Below are 13,665 nucleotides of genomic sequence, written 5' to 3'. Positions count from 1 at the left end.
CTACTACTGTGGTAGAAGGTTAAAAAACACAGGGAAATTAAAAAAAAAATGTTTACTTACTAAAAATGTAGTACAAAATTACTGAACTCTATAGTCTTTCTATATGTATATAATTAGGTGCATAATTGTCAGTCACAATATTTTATTAACATCTCTCTGTACATGTTGTGCAGTGTGCTTGAAGCATACAAAATATGTAATGAATTTATCTTTTTAAACAATCTTTTCATCATTTGCTAATCACACCATTACTGATATGCACTTACTTTATGCAGCTGTAAGCAATCACTATATCACACCAAGATCTTGCATCTAATGAGCAATGTAATAAGTACCAAAAATATTAATTAAGATATGAATCGAAATCCCAATTTTCACTCATCATGCAAGTTATTAGCTTTAATTTAAATTGTATAATCATACATGGTAATTTAGAATAAAAAAGAAGTAAGGGTATGATATAGAATAATAATGAAGAAATAAATGTAATAACTCCAGAAGACAGGAGGTATGAAAGTAAAAGTCAGATAAATGTTTATTTTCATTAGTAAAACCTATCATTTCATAATGTGCTAATACTTAAAGATGATTGCTTCACAAGTGCATAGAAAAAAAAATGTGTATACTTTATTTTTCCTTGGAAGTCTTGTTGGAAGTTCGTATCATCTTGGCCATCATGTCCCACTGCTCAGAGGTGACTCTGTTGAACAAGTTGAACTCACCGGCCATGTAGCGGAACTCTCCCCCATCTTGACCAACAGTCTAATACAAGATAACATAAGAAAGATGTCAAACTCAATGTTGTATGTCTGCTCTACCTATATACCACGCTGGCAATCACTCAAGGCTTAGGTATGAGCAGATGGGTTAAACTTATCATGATCAAAGACTGGACATGGTTTATTTCTATTTTAATATTCTGTGAACATTGCATGGGAGAATCGATTTGAGCCAACAGCTTTCCTTCAGAAAGCTCTACTGCTAGTCACTGGGTGTACTTCAACAAAAGTACTTTATTCTTTGCATATTTCAAGACACCATTTGGATCAACAACTTTACTTCAGAAAGCTCACCATGAAATATGTACTTTTAAAAAATTTTGCTCAAAAATCACTCTGCACCTTACACTAAGTACCCTCTCATTATTTAGAGACATCCACCATGTGTGCAACCAGCAATGGCTCTTTTTTTTCCCACCATATTACTGTTTCTACTTAGTACTAGTAGATTTCATAAAAAAAAAAAAAATAAATAAATAAATTAAATAATATATATATATATATATATATATATATATATATATATATATATATATATATATATATATATATATATATATATATATATATATATATATATATATATATATATATAGCTATTTCAATAGATATTTCTTAGCATACCCTAAGTCAGTCTGAGAGTGACATTGTTACCAACAGTGCTGACCCCTTTCCTCTTGCATCAAACCTCTTAGCACCAAATTGCAAGTTCACCACTAAGGACTTGTCAGCCTCTATTTATCCAGTTGCTATAAGAAGTAGGGTACATTTTTAAGATAATTTCTGGTCTCTGATGTGAAGTAAATAAGTTTTTAAATCCAGGAAAATTAGATAATGTTGTATAGATATATGTATTTGCTTGGAGTGTAATACAGCAGACACTCAATATAGAAAGTGAACACTGAAACTAAGAAACCCTTAAAGCCTATCAAAGGATGCTTGCATTTAATGAACTCTAGGTTGTTATAAGCACTGGAGATTCACTGAATGCTGTGGAAAGTCAGTAAAAATGTTAATGACATGCAGGCATAAAAATGTTTTATGGTACAGTGCACAATGGTGGTAAGTGAGAGTGACTCCTCTGAGCGTACTTCCATGTTTCCACCACATGAGTTGCTACTGCTTCAGTATACATATATTACCAAGCAAATTGCCTTACATAATCACCTGAGTTTGTTTGCTACAATGACATAACAACATAAGAAAGCTGCAAGGAGCCATTAGGCCTTCACCTGGTAATCCCTGTATGAAATGTACTTACCTACCTATTTCCACCTATGATTCTCATCCATAAATTTATAATCTTTTAAAGCTCCCCAATGACTTGGTATTACTGGTTACTGAGTCAATTCCATTCACCTACCACTCTACTTGAGAACCAGTTCCTTCCTGTTCGTTGGATAAGATAAACTTCAAGATATTATACAATTAGCATCTTATACTGAGGATTTGCCAGACACAGAATGAAACAGCCAGAAAAAATTCAAACCCACATTCTTAAAAGCTCTGGGTTCTCACGACTATTTCAAGAGGCCACAGAGATGATTAATCAGGTCCTCAAGTGTGACTGGTATTCATGATGCAGAATCTTTATTAAACTATTAACAGAACCACAAAAGCCCCTCAAAGGGCTGAATAACTTCCACTAGAGCCTGTTAAAAGTTAAGATGCTGGAATGTTTATGAAGAGTGCAGGCCTCAAAGTTGGTGATCTTGTAAAGCATATGTGTGAAGGGGAAAATACACTGGGGATGACAACAAAGAACAATGAATTATTAAGATAAAATGCATCTAGCAAATGCATCTTCTTTTCTCTCTCTCTCTCTCTCTCTATATATATATATATATCTCTTAGAGGATCTTTAGCATCTTCCGTAGTTCAAGTACAATAGCCATATATGAAAAGAGAAAATGGCAGAAAGGTATTAAAGTCATAATAAAGTCTCAACATGAAACCCCACACCTCAAAAGTTTTAAAGTTTGGCTTGCAGGCGAACTCTATCTTTATTTGCATTTTTCCTAATCAGTCTCTCCATTTCATCCCACTGCTCAGATGTCAAATGTATAAGTGAACTGAAGTCCCCTGAATGGAAGCGTGATGACCCACCATCCATGGCAAGAGTCTGTAATAATGAAATGCCAAAATCAACTACTACCCACTGCAACACTTTGTAAGAGTTGAAAATTATGGCCAACTGTCTATTCTCATACTGCTCAAGTTATTACAAAACTGAAGACCTCCCTTTGTTGAATAATGGTAATATTATGTAACATCAACTCTTACTACACTGTATCCAAACATTTAGCTGGTGGTTGTCTGTCATGTGGCTTGGGTCCTTCAGAAAAAAAAAATGAAACGGTGATCCAACAATCAAGCTGAATTCCTTTACATTGTTAGAAGTGGGGTGATGATGAATGAGGGAAAAAAATTTTGGGATATTTCTTTTAACTTGAGGACAAGGTAAAGATAAAAGTGGAATCATTTGCATGAGACTGAGTGAACATGAACCATTACAGTCAGCAGTATAGACAGCAGCTCGGTTTGTTATGTGTGAACAATAACAGGTCAGAATCTAAACACCAAGGACCAAATGAAAAGAATGTGAGTGACAGTTCTCATGTCTATACATATATGGTATTTATTTAATCTATCATTTTGAAAGGCTCATCTTGGCTCTCTCCACCCATGAGGTAGTCCTGTTATAAGCTGTCAATACACATGCAATTTAAATTTCATCTGAGTTTTTTTTTTTTTTTTTGAGACTGAAGAAGAATCATTTCAATTATCTCATGATTGTTTTAGTTTATGAAATCAAGCTCTGTTAGTCAGGATGCATAACAAATACTCTAGTTCTAGCAGACAACACTATCATGAGCACTTACCTCTCCTGTTATCCAAGAGGCATAATCTGAGACTAGATATGTAGCCAGGTTAGCTAATTCTTCAATTTCTCCCAACCGTCCTGCTGGAATGCGTTTGTGGGCAGCATTGACAAAAGAACCAGTTGGGTCTAGACGACTAAATGCGCCTTCTGTTTCAATTGGTCCAGGAGCAATGCAGTTGAAGCGCATCCCATATCTTCCCCATTCTGCAGCAAGAGATCTGTTGGCAAGGACAGGTTTTTAATGTCAACCAATGTATCAGGGGCTGACTGAGCTAAGAGCATGAATGATATGTGTGTGTGTGTGTGTGTGTGTGTGTGTGTGTGTGTGTGTGTGTGTGTGTGTGGTGCTCTGTCTGGGCCACCCTATATGAGATTCCTGGCCTGGTATTATCACTCACCACTGCAAAATAAGTATACTCATAATGTTCAGGGAACTACACCTTCTACCTCCAATAATCTTTTCTAACTGCTATCTTTTTCATGAAAATTATGGAACTAAATAATCAAATAACTAATTAAGTTACCTACCCACTGGAAAAGATTCAACATATTCATTTACACACTTCAATGCAGCAAGAATTATTTGTGTTGAGAAAATGAGACAAGCTCTTGAATGTTTTTCCTGCTTTCCCACTTAGAGCTGTGTATACTCCTCTCGTGGCATGCAGAAGTGAGTAAATCAAGTTTGAATTGTAATGACGGGGCACTCAAGGTAGGCCAAAATTCACTAGAGTCTTGAGGATCATCCTGGTGTAAATAATAACATGCTGGGTTTTGTTTACCTTGAATTTTCTATTAATTCCCAGCAAAGACCTCTCATGACCAATCTCACCTTCAGATCAGCTTCATGATTTAATTATGTGCCTAAAATGGATATTACATTATCTAATGGGCTTTCCACAAACTGAAAATACCTCTAAAGAATATTACTTTTGGAACTGAATATATTATATACTCTAGGAGAGATCACTTTAGAAGGAAAAATATTTGGCATATCTACCTTGTTAAAGTTTCAACTCCTGCTTTGGCTGATGCACTTGGTGAGACAAAACCAGAACCAGAGCGAGTGTATGTAGTTGTTATGGAAAGAAACACTCCTCCTGTGCAGGGTGAAAATACTTGCCATTAATATGTTAACTTTCAGGATTAATTTCTAAACAGTGAGTTACATTTTTTAAGCACAAAATGGTTAAGTGAAAGAGCAACCTTAAGTTTATTAAGATGAAGGCAAAAGTTTGGGACATCTGTCAATGGTTGACATACATTCTTTTTTCAATTACCTTCTTGTTTTCATGTGATTCTGTTTTCCCCCCTCCTTAAATAAAGATTACTGCAAACAAAAGACAAACTTAATAGTATGGTAATGTCTCCATCATCTGTAATTTATGTACATATGCTGCAGAGTTAAGCATTCATAAGAATAATACAGGTCTTGATTCCACCTGTTTACCATGTGTTCACCAAGGCACAATTCTAACCTTGTTCTGCTTTTATGAGTCGCTTGCCAGCCTCCAAAGTGACAAAGGCTGTGCCATTGAGCACAATGTCTGTGATGGTCTTCCATGCATTGGGACTAAGTCTCTCTGAGGGCTGAAAGTAGGAAAAAATGTAAATGCTTTGTCATGTGTGAAAATTGCTGGCTTTGGTTCTGGAACAGTGAAATGCCTCAGCCCAGCCAGCCACTAAGCAGCAGTCATATTATCATAATCATGGCATTAATCAATCTGGCTTTGCTATGGTTAAAATTGTCCCAATCTATTTCCCAGCTATCCTTTTGTGAGTCTGTAAGCTGCTGCCTTGGAAAGAACTACACAGAGGCAGATCTAGTCAAAACATAATCAGATGTTTAACTAATATTAGATTAGCAAAACAGAGCTCTAAACAACTGTGTAATTTTATAAATCTAGATATAAAAAAACTTACTGATATAAAATTCCCTGCAGCATTATTGATGATGATGGTAGGGAGGCCAAATTTAGCTTCACAAGCATCAAGAGCTGCTGCCACAGCAGATGGATCCCGAATGTCCATCTGTACAGGAAGGACTGGGTTCCCAGTATGACTTGAAATTTCAGCTGCGGTAGTTTCCAGTACAGATACACGTCTGAAACATACCAATCAACATTTAAATACTGCAATGATCAAAGCAAAATGCCTCAACATATGTATTTGTTTCCATAAAGTTGGATAAAAGATAAATAATTCTGAATTTGCAAATGATGTATCTGAAATGGTATGGCTGGCTACTTGGCACCAACTGAAAAAAGATCAGTTTATTTTCTGAGTTGTCCTGATATTCCTCTTTTGAAACAGTTCAGGTCAAAGGCAGGAGGGGGAGAGGATACAGAATCAGGAAGAGAGTTCCAAGGTTTACCAGTTTGTGTTGAGTGGGTGGATGAAGCAACTGACTTTTTGAGGAATTGAACAACATAAGATTTTCATGCCTCTGCCTGCAGCTCACCATTCACAGCTGCTTTCATCCTTTTTTCTTACCTGGCAGCAATGACAACATTGGCTCCTAATGAACTAAGCATTGATGCCATTCCCTTGCCGAGACCGGTGCCACCCCCAGTGATGAAGGCAATCTTCCCCTTGAATGTGTCCTTTGGCAGCATGGCTGTCTTCATTGGTGGAAAGTAATGTGCCTGAGGGCCTTCATCTGCCTTGGTTTGAGCACTTGATGTGTGAATCTTATGCAAACTCTGAAATAATTGTTTATACTTTTAAGAGCTGATCAAAGCACACAGTTGAAGATGTATTTTTATTAAGCTTTGAATTTCACATATTTTGTTCACTTACCTTTACTATTATTATTATTATTATTATTATTATTATTATTATTATTATTATTATTATCATCATTATTATTATTATCATTATTATTATTATTATTATTATTATTATTAATATTACCTATTATTTCATGGGTGAAGTAAAGATGATGAAGAATGCAATTATGATTTCATAAGAAATCATATAACCCATCACTTGTCTAAATTCCTTATACCAATATGCTTAATATCTCTTAATATCTAACAGAATTTCAAATGGATATATACTCATATATGTTTTTCAGCAAGAGAAAAGGTCACCTAGCTGATAATACTCTCACAGTTATGTACAATCTTACAAGTGCTGTGTAATGAAGGACTTTTAAAGAATTGATCTTTGCATGATAACATAACTGAGGAGCTTTGCCCCACAGACATGTCCAGACACACAGGGAGGCAGCCTGAGCTTAGCAGTGCAGTGGCCAGCAGATGGCAGATGAAAATGAAGGGTCAACCTGCCTCTGTAGTTCATGAATTGATTATCTCCACAACATACAACCACAGCTCCCAAAATTTTGTATATTATCATAACATTCTTGTTTTCCAAGGAGTTTAACAGCTTATAAGTCAACCACTTTCTTGATGTCAGATGGTAATTTACCTGTGTGTGTGTGTGTGTGTGTGTGTGTGTGTGTGTGTGTGTGTGTGTGTGTGTGTGTGTGTGTGTGTGTGTGTTTTTGTGTGTGTGTATTTACTATTTGTAACATACAAGAAAGGAGCTACACATGCTGTCCCATCTTCATATCTACTTTTGTTCAACTTGTTCTTAAAATCATGGATTTTTTTTTTTTTTTTGACACACCACTTCCTCTTCCAGTCCATTATATGTTTTTATGCTTCTGCTTGGGAAGCTAAACTTCACATCTCTCCTGCAAGTGGTGTGTGTGTGTGTGTGTGTGTGTGTGTGTGTGTGTGTGTGTGTAAAGACTGCACCTTCATCAAGCACTTTAATTCTTAAAAAAAAACTTTTTCACTGCTGTGGTCATCCATTGTTAATGTTTTGAGCAAATGTAAAGAACTGTTTGCCTGGACATATAGAGGAAAGGAGAGAATATGAGGCTATTTTTGTCTCTTCCAAGCTATAGAGCTACTTGAGAGACTGTGCTGTAGTATAAATGCCTGAAAAGTTGTTGGTGAGGATATTGATATAACATTAGTGTTTCCATCCAAGGGTTAGGTTTGGTTAAGTTAGGTTAGATTAATTGGATAATCTTATCAATAGTGCCTCCTCATGGAGTAGCTAAATTATGTGCACTTGGTGATGAATATTCATTGTACAACATGTGTGGGGGTTTTGTTTTAGGGTCACACATGGTTACATTACAGTGATGTGATCCATCTTTTACTGCATCACAAATTCTAAGTCCCTGGCAATGAGGCTCGCTTGGAGTGATATAGTGCAATGCGTGTGTTAGTATGTTGGTTTCCAGCATGGAATGGTGCATGCTCTCTTGTATGCCAATGATAGCTGTCCTTTTAATGATGTATTAGAATGTCATTAAACATTATTTATTTCTGGCCAATATGTCAATTATTTTCAATCACCACATGTATATGTGGTGGCTGCAGAAGTCAGCCAGCTAACTGCAAGGGTACCCAGTGTCACAAAGGTAGCCAAGAACAAAGGACATAAATTAAGATACCAGGATTTTATTGTGCAGTTCCACAAGCAAGACAACTTTGGGTTTTGCCAAAATCAGTCAAGTGCTGAACACTTGGTGGTGCCAGCAGCCTTTGAGGATGAGGAAGAGCTCATCCAACCACATCCTGGACCTTCCACTTCCTTAATTGATAAGATATATGGTCAGGTTAGGTTAGTGTTCTTAAGGGGTTGTCCATGGGGGCTTTACCACCCTGGTTAGGTTAGGTTTGTGTCCTTAAGAGTGTCCATAGGGGGGGAGAGGTTGAAGACTTCCAAGTTAGGTTAGACTACAGAGTTCCTCAGCTTTCAAAATATGGCATCTCACCCTTAGTACAATTTTTTTTATTTATTTTTTTTTATGAGTGTCAAAATTTGGCTTTCCCCATGCTAAAACCCTGCTTTTCCACCAGATCTCCAAGCTTGTTGGGGATAGAGATATGAGGGCAGTCCCCCACCAATTAGCAAGATTTGTTACTTCAAAAGGCATAGGGAGGTATAGGGGGATATTTGCTATTTTTTAGGGGTTTTCCCCAAAAGCAGTGTCGTTCTCGTTGGACTTTCGATGCTTCCCAAATTTGGCCAATTAAGGCATCCTCCATCCTAAAAAACCCCCTTTTCTCATTCCAAGCTTGCTTATCCTGGAGGGGCGACAATAAAAATACATCAGAAGCGTTACTTGTTAGATTTACCAGTTAATTCAGTTCACTAATCCCTTCGTTGTGTTGATCAAAAAAAAAAAAAAAAAAAAAAAAAAATCTCCAGAAATAAAGACACTTTCACGAAATGAACAGGCTCTGGTTATTTACTTAAAATCCCTCCCAAAGACTTGTCCAGCAGAGTAAGGGTTAAAAACCATTACACATAACAAGGTGCACCTGTTGACTTTACATAACCACAGGAGGAACCATAGAGCTAAAGTTTGGCTTCATTCTCAGTGGCGACGCGAATAAACACAAAAATTAACCATGCGGACTAATCAATGAGTGATCATCATGTCTGCGGGTCATAATCTCACCGAAATTTGTGGCCTAGCGTGATTGAGCAAAGCCTGCATGATGCTCGCCCGTGCCCCGATGCTCCGTGCCGCTGCCATCTCGTCGTCTGTCTGTTTATCTTTGATTATGAGGGTGGTCTTGAGTGGAGTCCAGAGCGGACCAAGTTACAGAATAATAGGCAGCCCGGGTGCACGCTGCACTTCAAGGAATCTTAAAGCACGAGTCTCAACTTGGTGCGACCCAAGGTGCATGAATTTGATCAAGGGGTACTTGGATGTATTGGGCTACATGGAAGTATATGACATGGCCAGAGTTATACACTGTGTGCACAGTAGGAAAAGATGTTTTAGGAAGAAAATTGTGTGTCGCGTAAGAAACTGAGATTAAAGTATTAAAGATTTATGTAGCATATTAATATATTACACTCAAACGCAACTGGTGCCTCACAGCTTTGAGATGTGGCATTTTATTATACATTTTACACCTACATAACAATTATTTAGAAGCGAATGCGTAAAACTATTTTGTGTTTAGAATAGAGACGTAATATTTTCAATTATATATCTTCAGTCTTAAGACTAGAGAAAACGTGAAATATACTTATCCTAGGTGCAAGGATACACGAATTTCTTATAAGCTCCCGGAAGGGTAGGCCTACATTGGCGAAAGGCCCATGTAGGCCTACCACTGAGCTAGAGTAGCGAGTATCAAAGAAACTTTCAATAAGTTTGGCTTCCCTGGGAATCACGAAGAAGCCAACAAGGACGCATATTTCAAGAGAGAGAGAGAGAGAGAGAGAGAGAGAGAGAGAGAGAGAGAGAGAGAGAGAACTAAAACAAGAAGGGAAAGAAAAAAAAAATCGGACAAGACAACTCCAAAAACCTAAAACTATAATTTTCCAAACAGTATTGACAAAGTGGAAGGACAAGACCAAATGAATGAATGAAAAAAGAAATGATGGAGAGAAGAAGCCTTAGGGAAGGGAAAGAATGCTGGAGGAGCAGTATAGAAATGTGTCAAAAGGTTTGTGTAATACTCGTACACAACTAGGTGAAAAAAGGCAGAGGAAGCACTTTGAAAAGAAGAAATAAAAAAAAAAAAATGCGAGAGACAATAGAAGATAAGGAATAGACAGGCTAGGCGAAATTAGAGATTTTAGATTGAAAGAAGAGGAAGATACATGAAAACAAGTACCTAATGCAATGGTGTGATAAAGGTGGCGAGGTGTCTTACCATTTTTATTTATTTTTTTTTCTAATGCCGTTTCTCATTTTTGTACTCCTGTGTATCTATGCTAAGGCTGTCACAGAGACCGTATTCTCAAACTTTTCAGCGTCTTATCAATCAATGATTACTTCGTCTTATCTCGACCACTTCTTACAGGCTGTAGTGTAGATCGCTGATATTAAGGATGGTTATTTGTTTATCTGTTTATTTATTTCGTGATTCCAGTGATAATTTAAGAAGAATTTTGCATCATCAGTGCGAAAAAAAAAAAAAAAAATAGACATACATGGGATGATGAAAAATGCACTAATCATCTCTATCTGAGGCCTTTGAAAATAAATCTTGTAAGACGTCTGATGAGTGTTTCGAATAGTAGTAGTAGTAGTAGTAGTCGTCCTCATCGTCGTAGCAGTAGCGGTAGTAGTAATAGTAGTAGCAGTAGCAATATGAGTAGAGCAGAAGCAGAGACAAGCCACACGATATAAACACAGCTTATGACACTTGCGGCATTTTGCAGCTTCATTACTCACACAGTGTATACTCCCAATACGGTGAAGATAAGTAGTAGGACGGCAAGGCGTGTCTTGAAAACGTAGAAAACAGGAACAAAAACACAGACAGCAAGAATATGTATTGAAAAGCGTTCCCAGCTCTCCTGTGTACTGTCAGCTGAAGATGCAATTGCTTAACCTATCTGTCTGTCTTTTTTTCCAACTATTATCTTTCCTACTATATCCAACTATCTGTCCTTGTATGTAGGTATGTTTGTATGTATGTATGTATGTATGTATGTATGTATGTATGTATGTATGTATGCATTTTTTCCGTGTATCTATTTATTCATCTATCGCTGTCTAATACTATCTACGTATCTGTTTCTCTCTCTCTCTCTCTCTCTCTCTCTCTCTCTCTCTAAAAGTCTGTCTGTCTATCTATTTATCCGATTATTTATCTATCACTCAATTTATCTGTCCATTCATCTGTCTATTTGTTCTGTTCTGTGAACAATAACCCTCACACCACCACCACCCCTTCTGCTCCATCCACACCACGTCAATCAGTACCCACACTCCCTGCCACAGTTCGCATAAGTGATCCAATACACCACGAGCGGGAATCTCATTGAGAGAATGATGCGAAGATTCAGAGGCAGGCGCGATGTGTTGGGCCTTTGTTGTATGAGTAAGTCGGGCTCGTGTCCTGCAAGTGCGCGAGCCTTGCATTAACTCCCTGCCCCCAACTGTGGTTCTTCCCAGTTGCCGCTCTTAAAACGCTTTGTTCCCTCGCAAAGACTGTTTTTAAAAGGCCGCTGAGATGATTTCCCTGATTCTCATGGATGTATTTTCCTCACTGATGATGTAAAAGTCTTATAAAACTTTGACCAGAATATTATGAAGACCCTTGGAAATCCTGGTAATTTCTGCTAGACGCCAAAATCTTTCCTAGCAAGGACTGTTTGAAAGGCGGCTCAGATTATTTATCTGATTCTAATTCTGATTTTTTTTTTTCCCGCTGATGACGCAGAAGGCCTATTAAACTATCACTTAAGTCGTGAAGACCTCGTTAACTTCTGCTACAACCTCTTAAAAGTAATCTTGATAAGACAGACACCCAAAATACTTAGAAATATGGACTGTTTGCTGTTCTTATTTTTGGTGTTTTGAGTTCATCTCGGGGAGATTTATTATCACAGTTTAGTTGGGTCTATCCCTTTCGTGGAATGGCCCATCTAAAAAAAAAAAATCTATTTTGAAGACACTGCTTTCCTCCCCGGATATTGTTTTCGAAGGAAGGCCACAAAGATAATTAATCGGCTTCTCGTGGACAGTTTCACCGTCCAATCTCAGTTATTTCTATCAGGCGCCTCAGTGGATGTTACAGGGATTTTCATGAACGGTGTTCGTGATTTTAGTGACAGCTTCACAAGGATTCTGCACCATTATTGAGGAGAAAACACACATGGCCACCAGACAAACGGAGTCTCAAACACGTACTTCGCCGTCCAATCTACTTTCATCAGGCTTTATTGAATGTTATTGGGACTTTCAAGGGTGTATTCATGATCCCAGTGATAATTAAAGGGATTTTTAAGGGTGGTTTGATGATTCTAGAGAAAATTTAACTAGGATTCTGCATCATTATTGAGAACACACACACACGCACACACATAAACGGGCACCCAAGAAGTTTCAGAATACAGGTTGTGAAGTATAAAACACGTCAGCAGAAAGGAATTCGGGATGAGACTGTTTTTCGTGATGCGCGGCGGTCGTCCGAGTTTGGCGGACGAGGAGCAAATAATTATGTGGTAAAGTATTCAAAGATGGCAGGCTGGCTATCGTGGTGATCTTACGGTGCTAAGAAGAATCTGCTCGTCTGTCTGTCTGTCTTGCTGTCTGGCGTGGACTGTCCCTGTCGGCATTGCAGTGTCATGCTAAACTGCAACGTGCTATGGGGCAGTGAGAGTGAGAGACGTGAGGGAAGGGAAAAGGAAGAGTAGGGAGGCAACGACGTGTCTTCCTGCCAGAGAACAACCACGCTCTCTCTCTTTGCCTACTCCTCTCCCTCCTGTCCCTCTCCCACCTCTCCCTTCCCTCCCGCCCGTCCTCCGTCCAAGAAACACGGCAAAGTTCACTGTTTATTAACGAGTGGACACTCTTCTCTTTATAGCTTCTTTTAATACTGGGTCAGGTATGGCATAAGTGTGTTAAGGGTTGTGGTGCAGGGTGTGGGCGGCGGGGCATGGGCGCAGTGGCGGAGCAGGCATCACGAGCGGAGGCTAACTGGGTGATGTAGTCCGGTTCTGACGTCGTGAGCGTCTTGAGTGAGGGGAGCTGTAATAAAATACTCGCCTGCCTCCCTCACCACTCATGACCCACCCTCACCTCTCATGCCTCCCCTTCCCTCACCTCTCCTGCCTGCCATGTTCTCTCCTTCACCTCACGGCTCATCCTCCTAATGCCTTGTCTTCCTGCCCCCTCGTCCCTCACGTGTGATATTCTCCCTCCCGTCTCTCATGTCCCCCTCACTGGGTCCTCCCCTCATCTCATGGTACCCCTCGCTCCTTATATTTTCTTCGTCATGCCTCTTACCTCACACCTACTCCTTGCCTCCATGCCCTGACTCTCCTGCTGTTGTGTCAGTAATGAACCCTAAGGCAGTGTGTGTGTGTGTGTGTGTGTGTGTGTGTGTGTGTGTGTGTGTGTGTGTGCATGCACTGTACATGCACATAAATATTTAAGCATGTATGTCTTGTATCATGTGTGTGTGTGTGTGTGTGTGTGTGAGTGTGTGTGTGTGGGCGAGA

The 13,665-nt window shown here is 38.7% G+C and overlaps 1 protein-coding gene across 2 annotated transcripts; it reads right to left on the bottom strand.

Annotated features, from left to right (window-relative positions):
- Positions 1–37: 37 nt before the first annotated feature.
- Positions 38–9,391, bottom strand: LOC135105235 (2,4-dienoyl-CoA reductase [(3E)-enoyl-CoA-producing], mitochondrial-like). 2 transcript variants are annotated; one of them, XM_064013414.1, is made up of 7 exons: positions 9,152–9,386; positions 6,157–6,365; positions 5,587–5,767; positions 5,142–5,253; positions 4,664–4,763; positions 3,662–3,881; positions 38–762 (listed from the first exon to the last, which is right to left on the bottom strand). In XM_064013414.1, exons 1-7 carry the CDS (start codon positions 9,227–9,229, stop codon positions 628–630), a joined length of 1,035 nt encoding a protein of 344 aa, XP_063869484.1. In that variant the 5' UTR covers positions 9,230–9,386; the 3' UTR covers positions 38–627. The 2 variants fall into 2 exon arrangements, with proteins under 2 accessions (XP_063869484.1, XP_063869483.1); XM_064013413.1 differs by lacking the exon at positions 38–762 and adding an exon at positions 1,617–2,901 and having other exon boundaries at positions 9,152–9,391.
- Positions 9,392–13,665: the final 4,274 nt, after the last annotated feature.

The sequence above is a fragment of the Scylla paramamosain genome, chromosome 11, assembly GCF_035594125.1.
Source record: "Scylla paramamosain isolate STU-SP2022 chromosome 11, ASM3559412v1, whole genome shotgun sequence".
NCBI classification, from domain to species: Eukaryota; Metazoa; Arthropoda; class Malacostraca; order Decapoda; family Portunidae; genus Scylla; species Scylla paramamosain.
The sequence above is the reverse complement of the archived record's forward strand: the minus strand, read 5'-3'. Positions and strand labels throughout refer to the sequence as shown.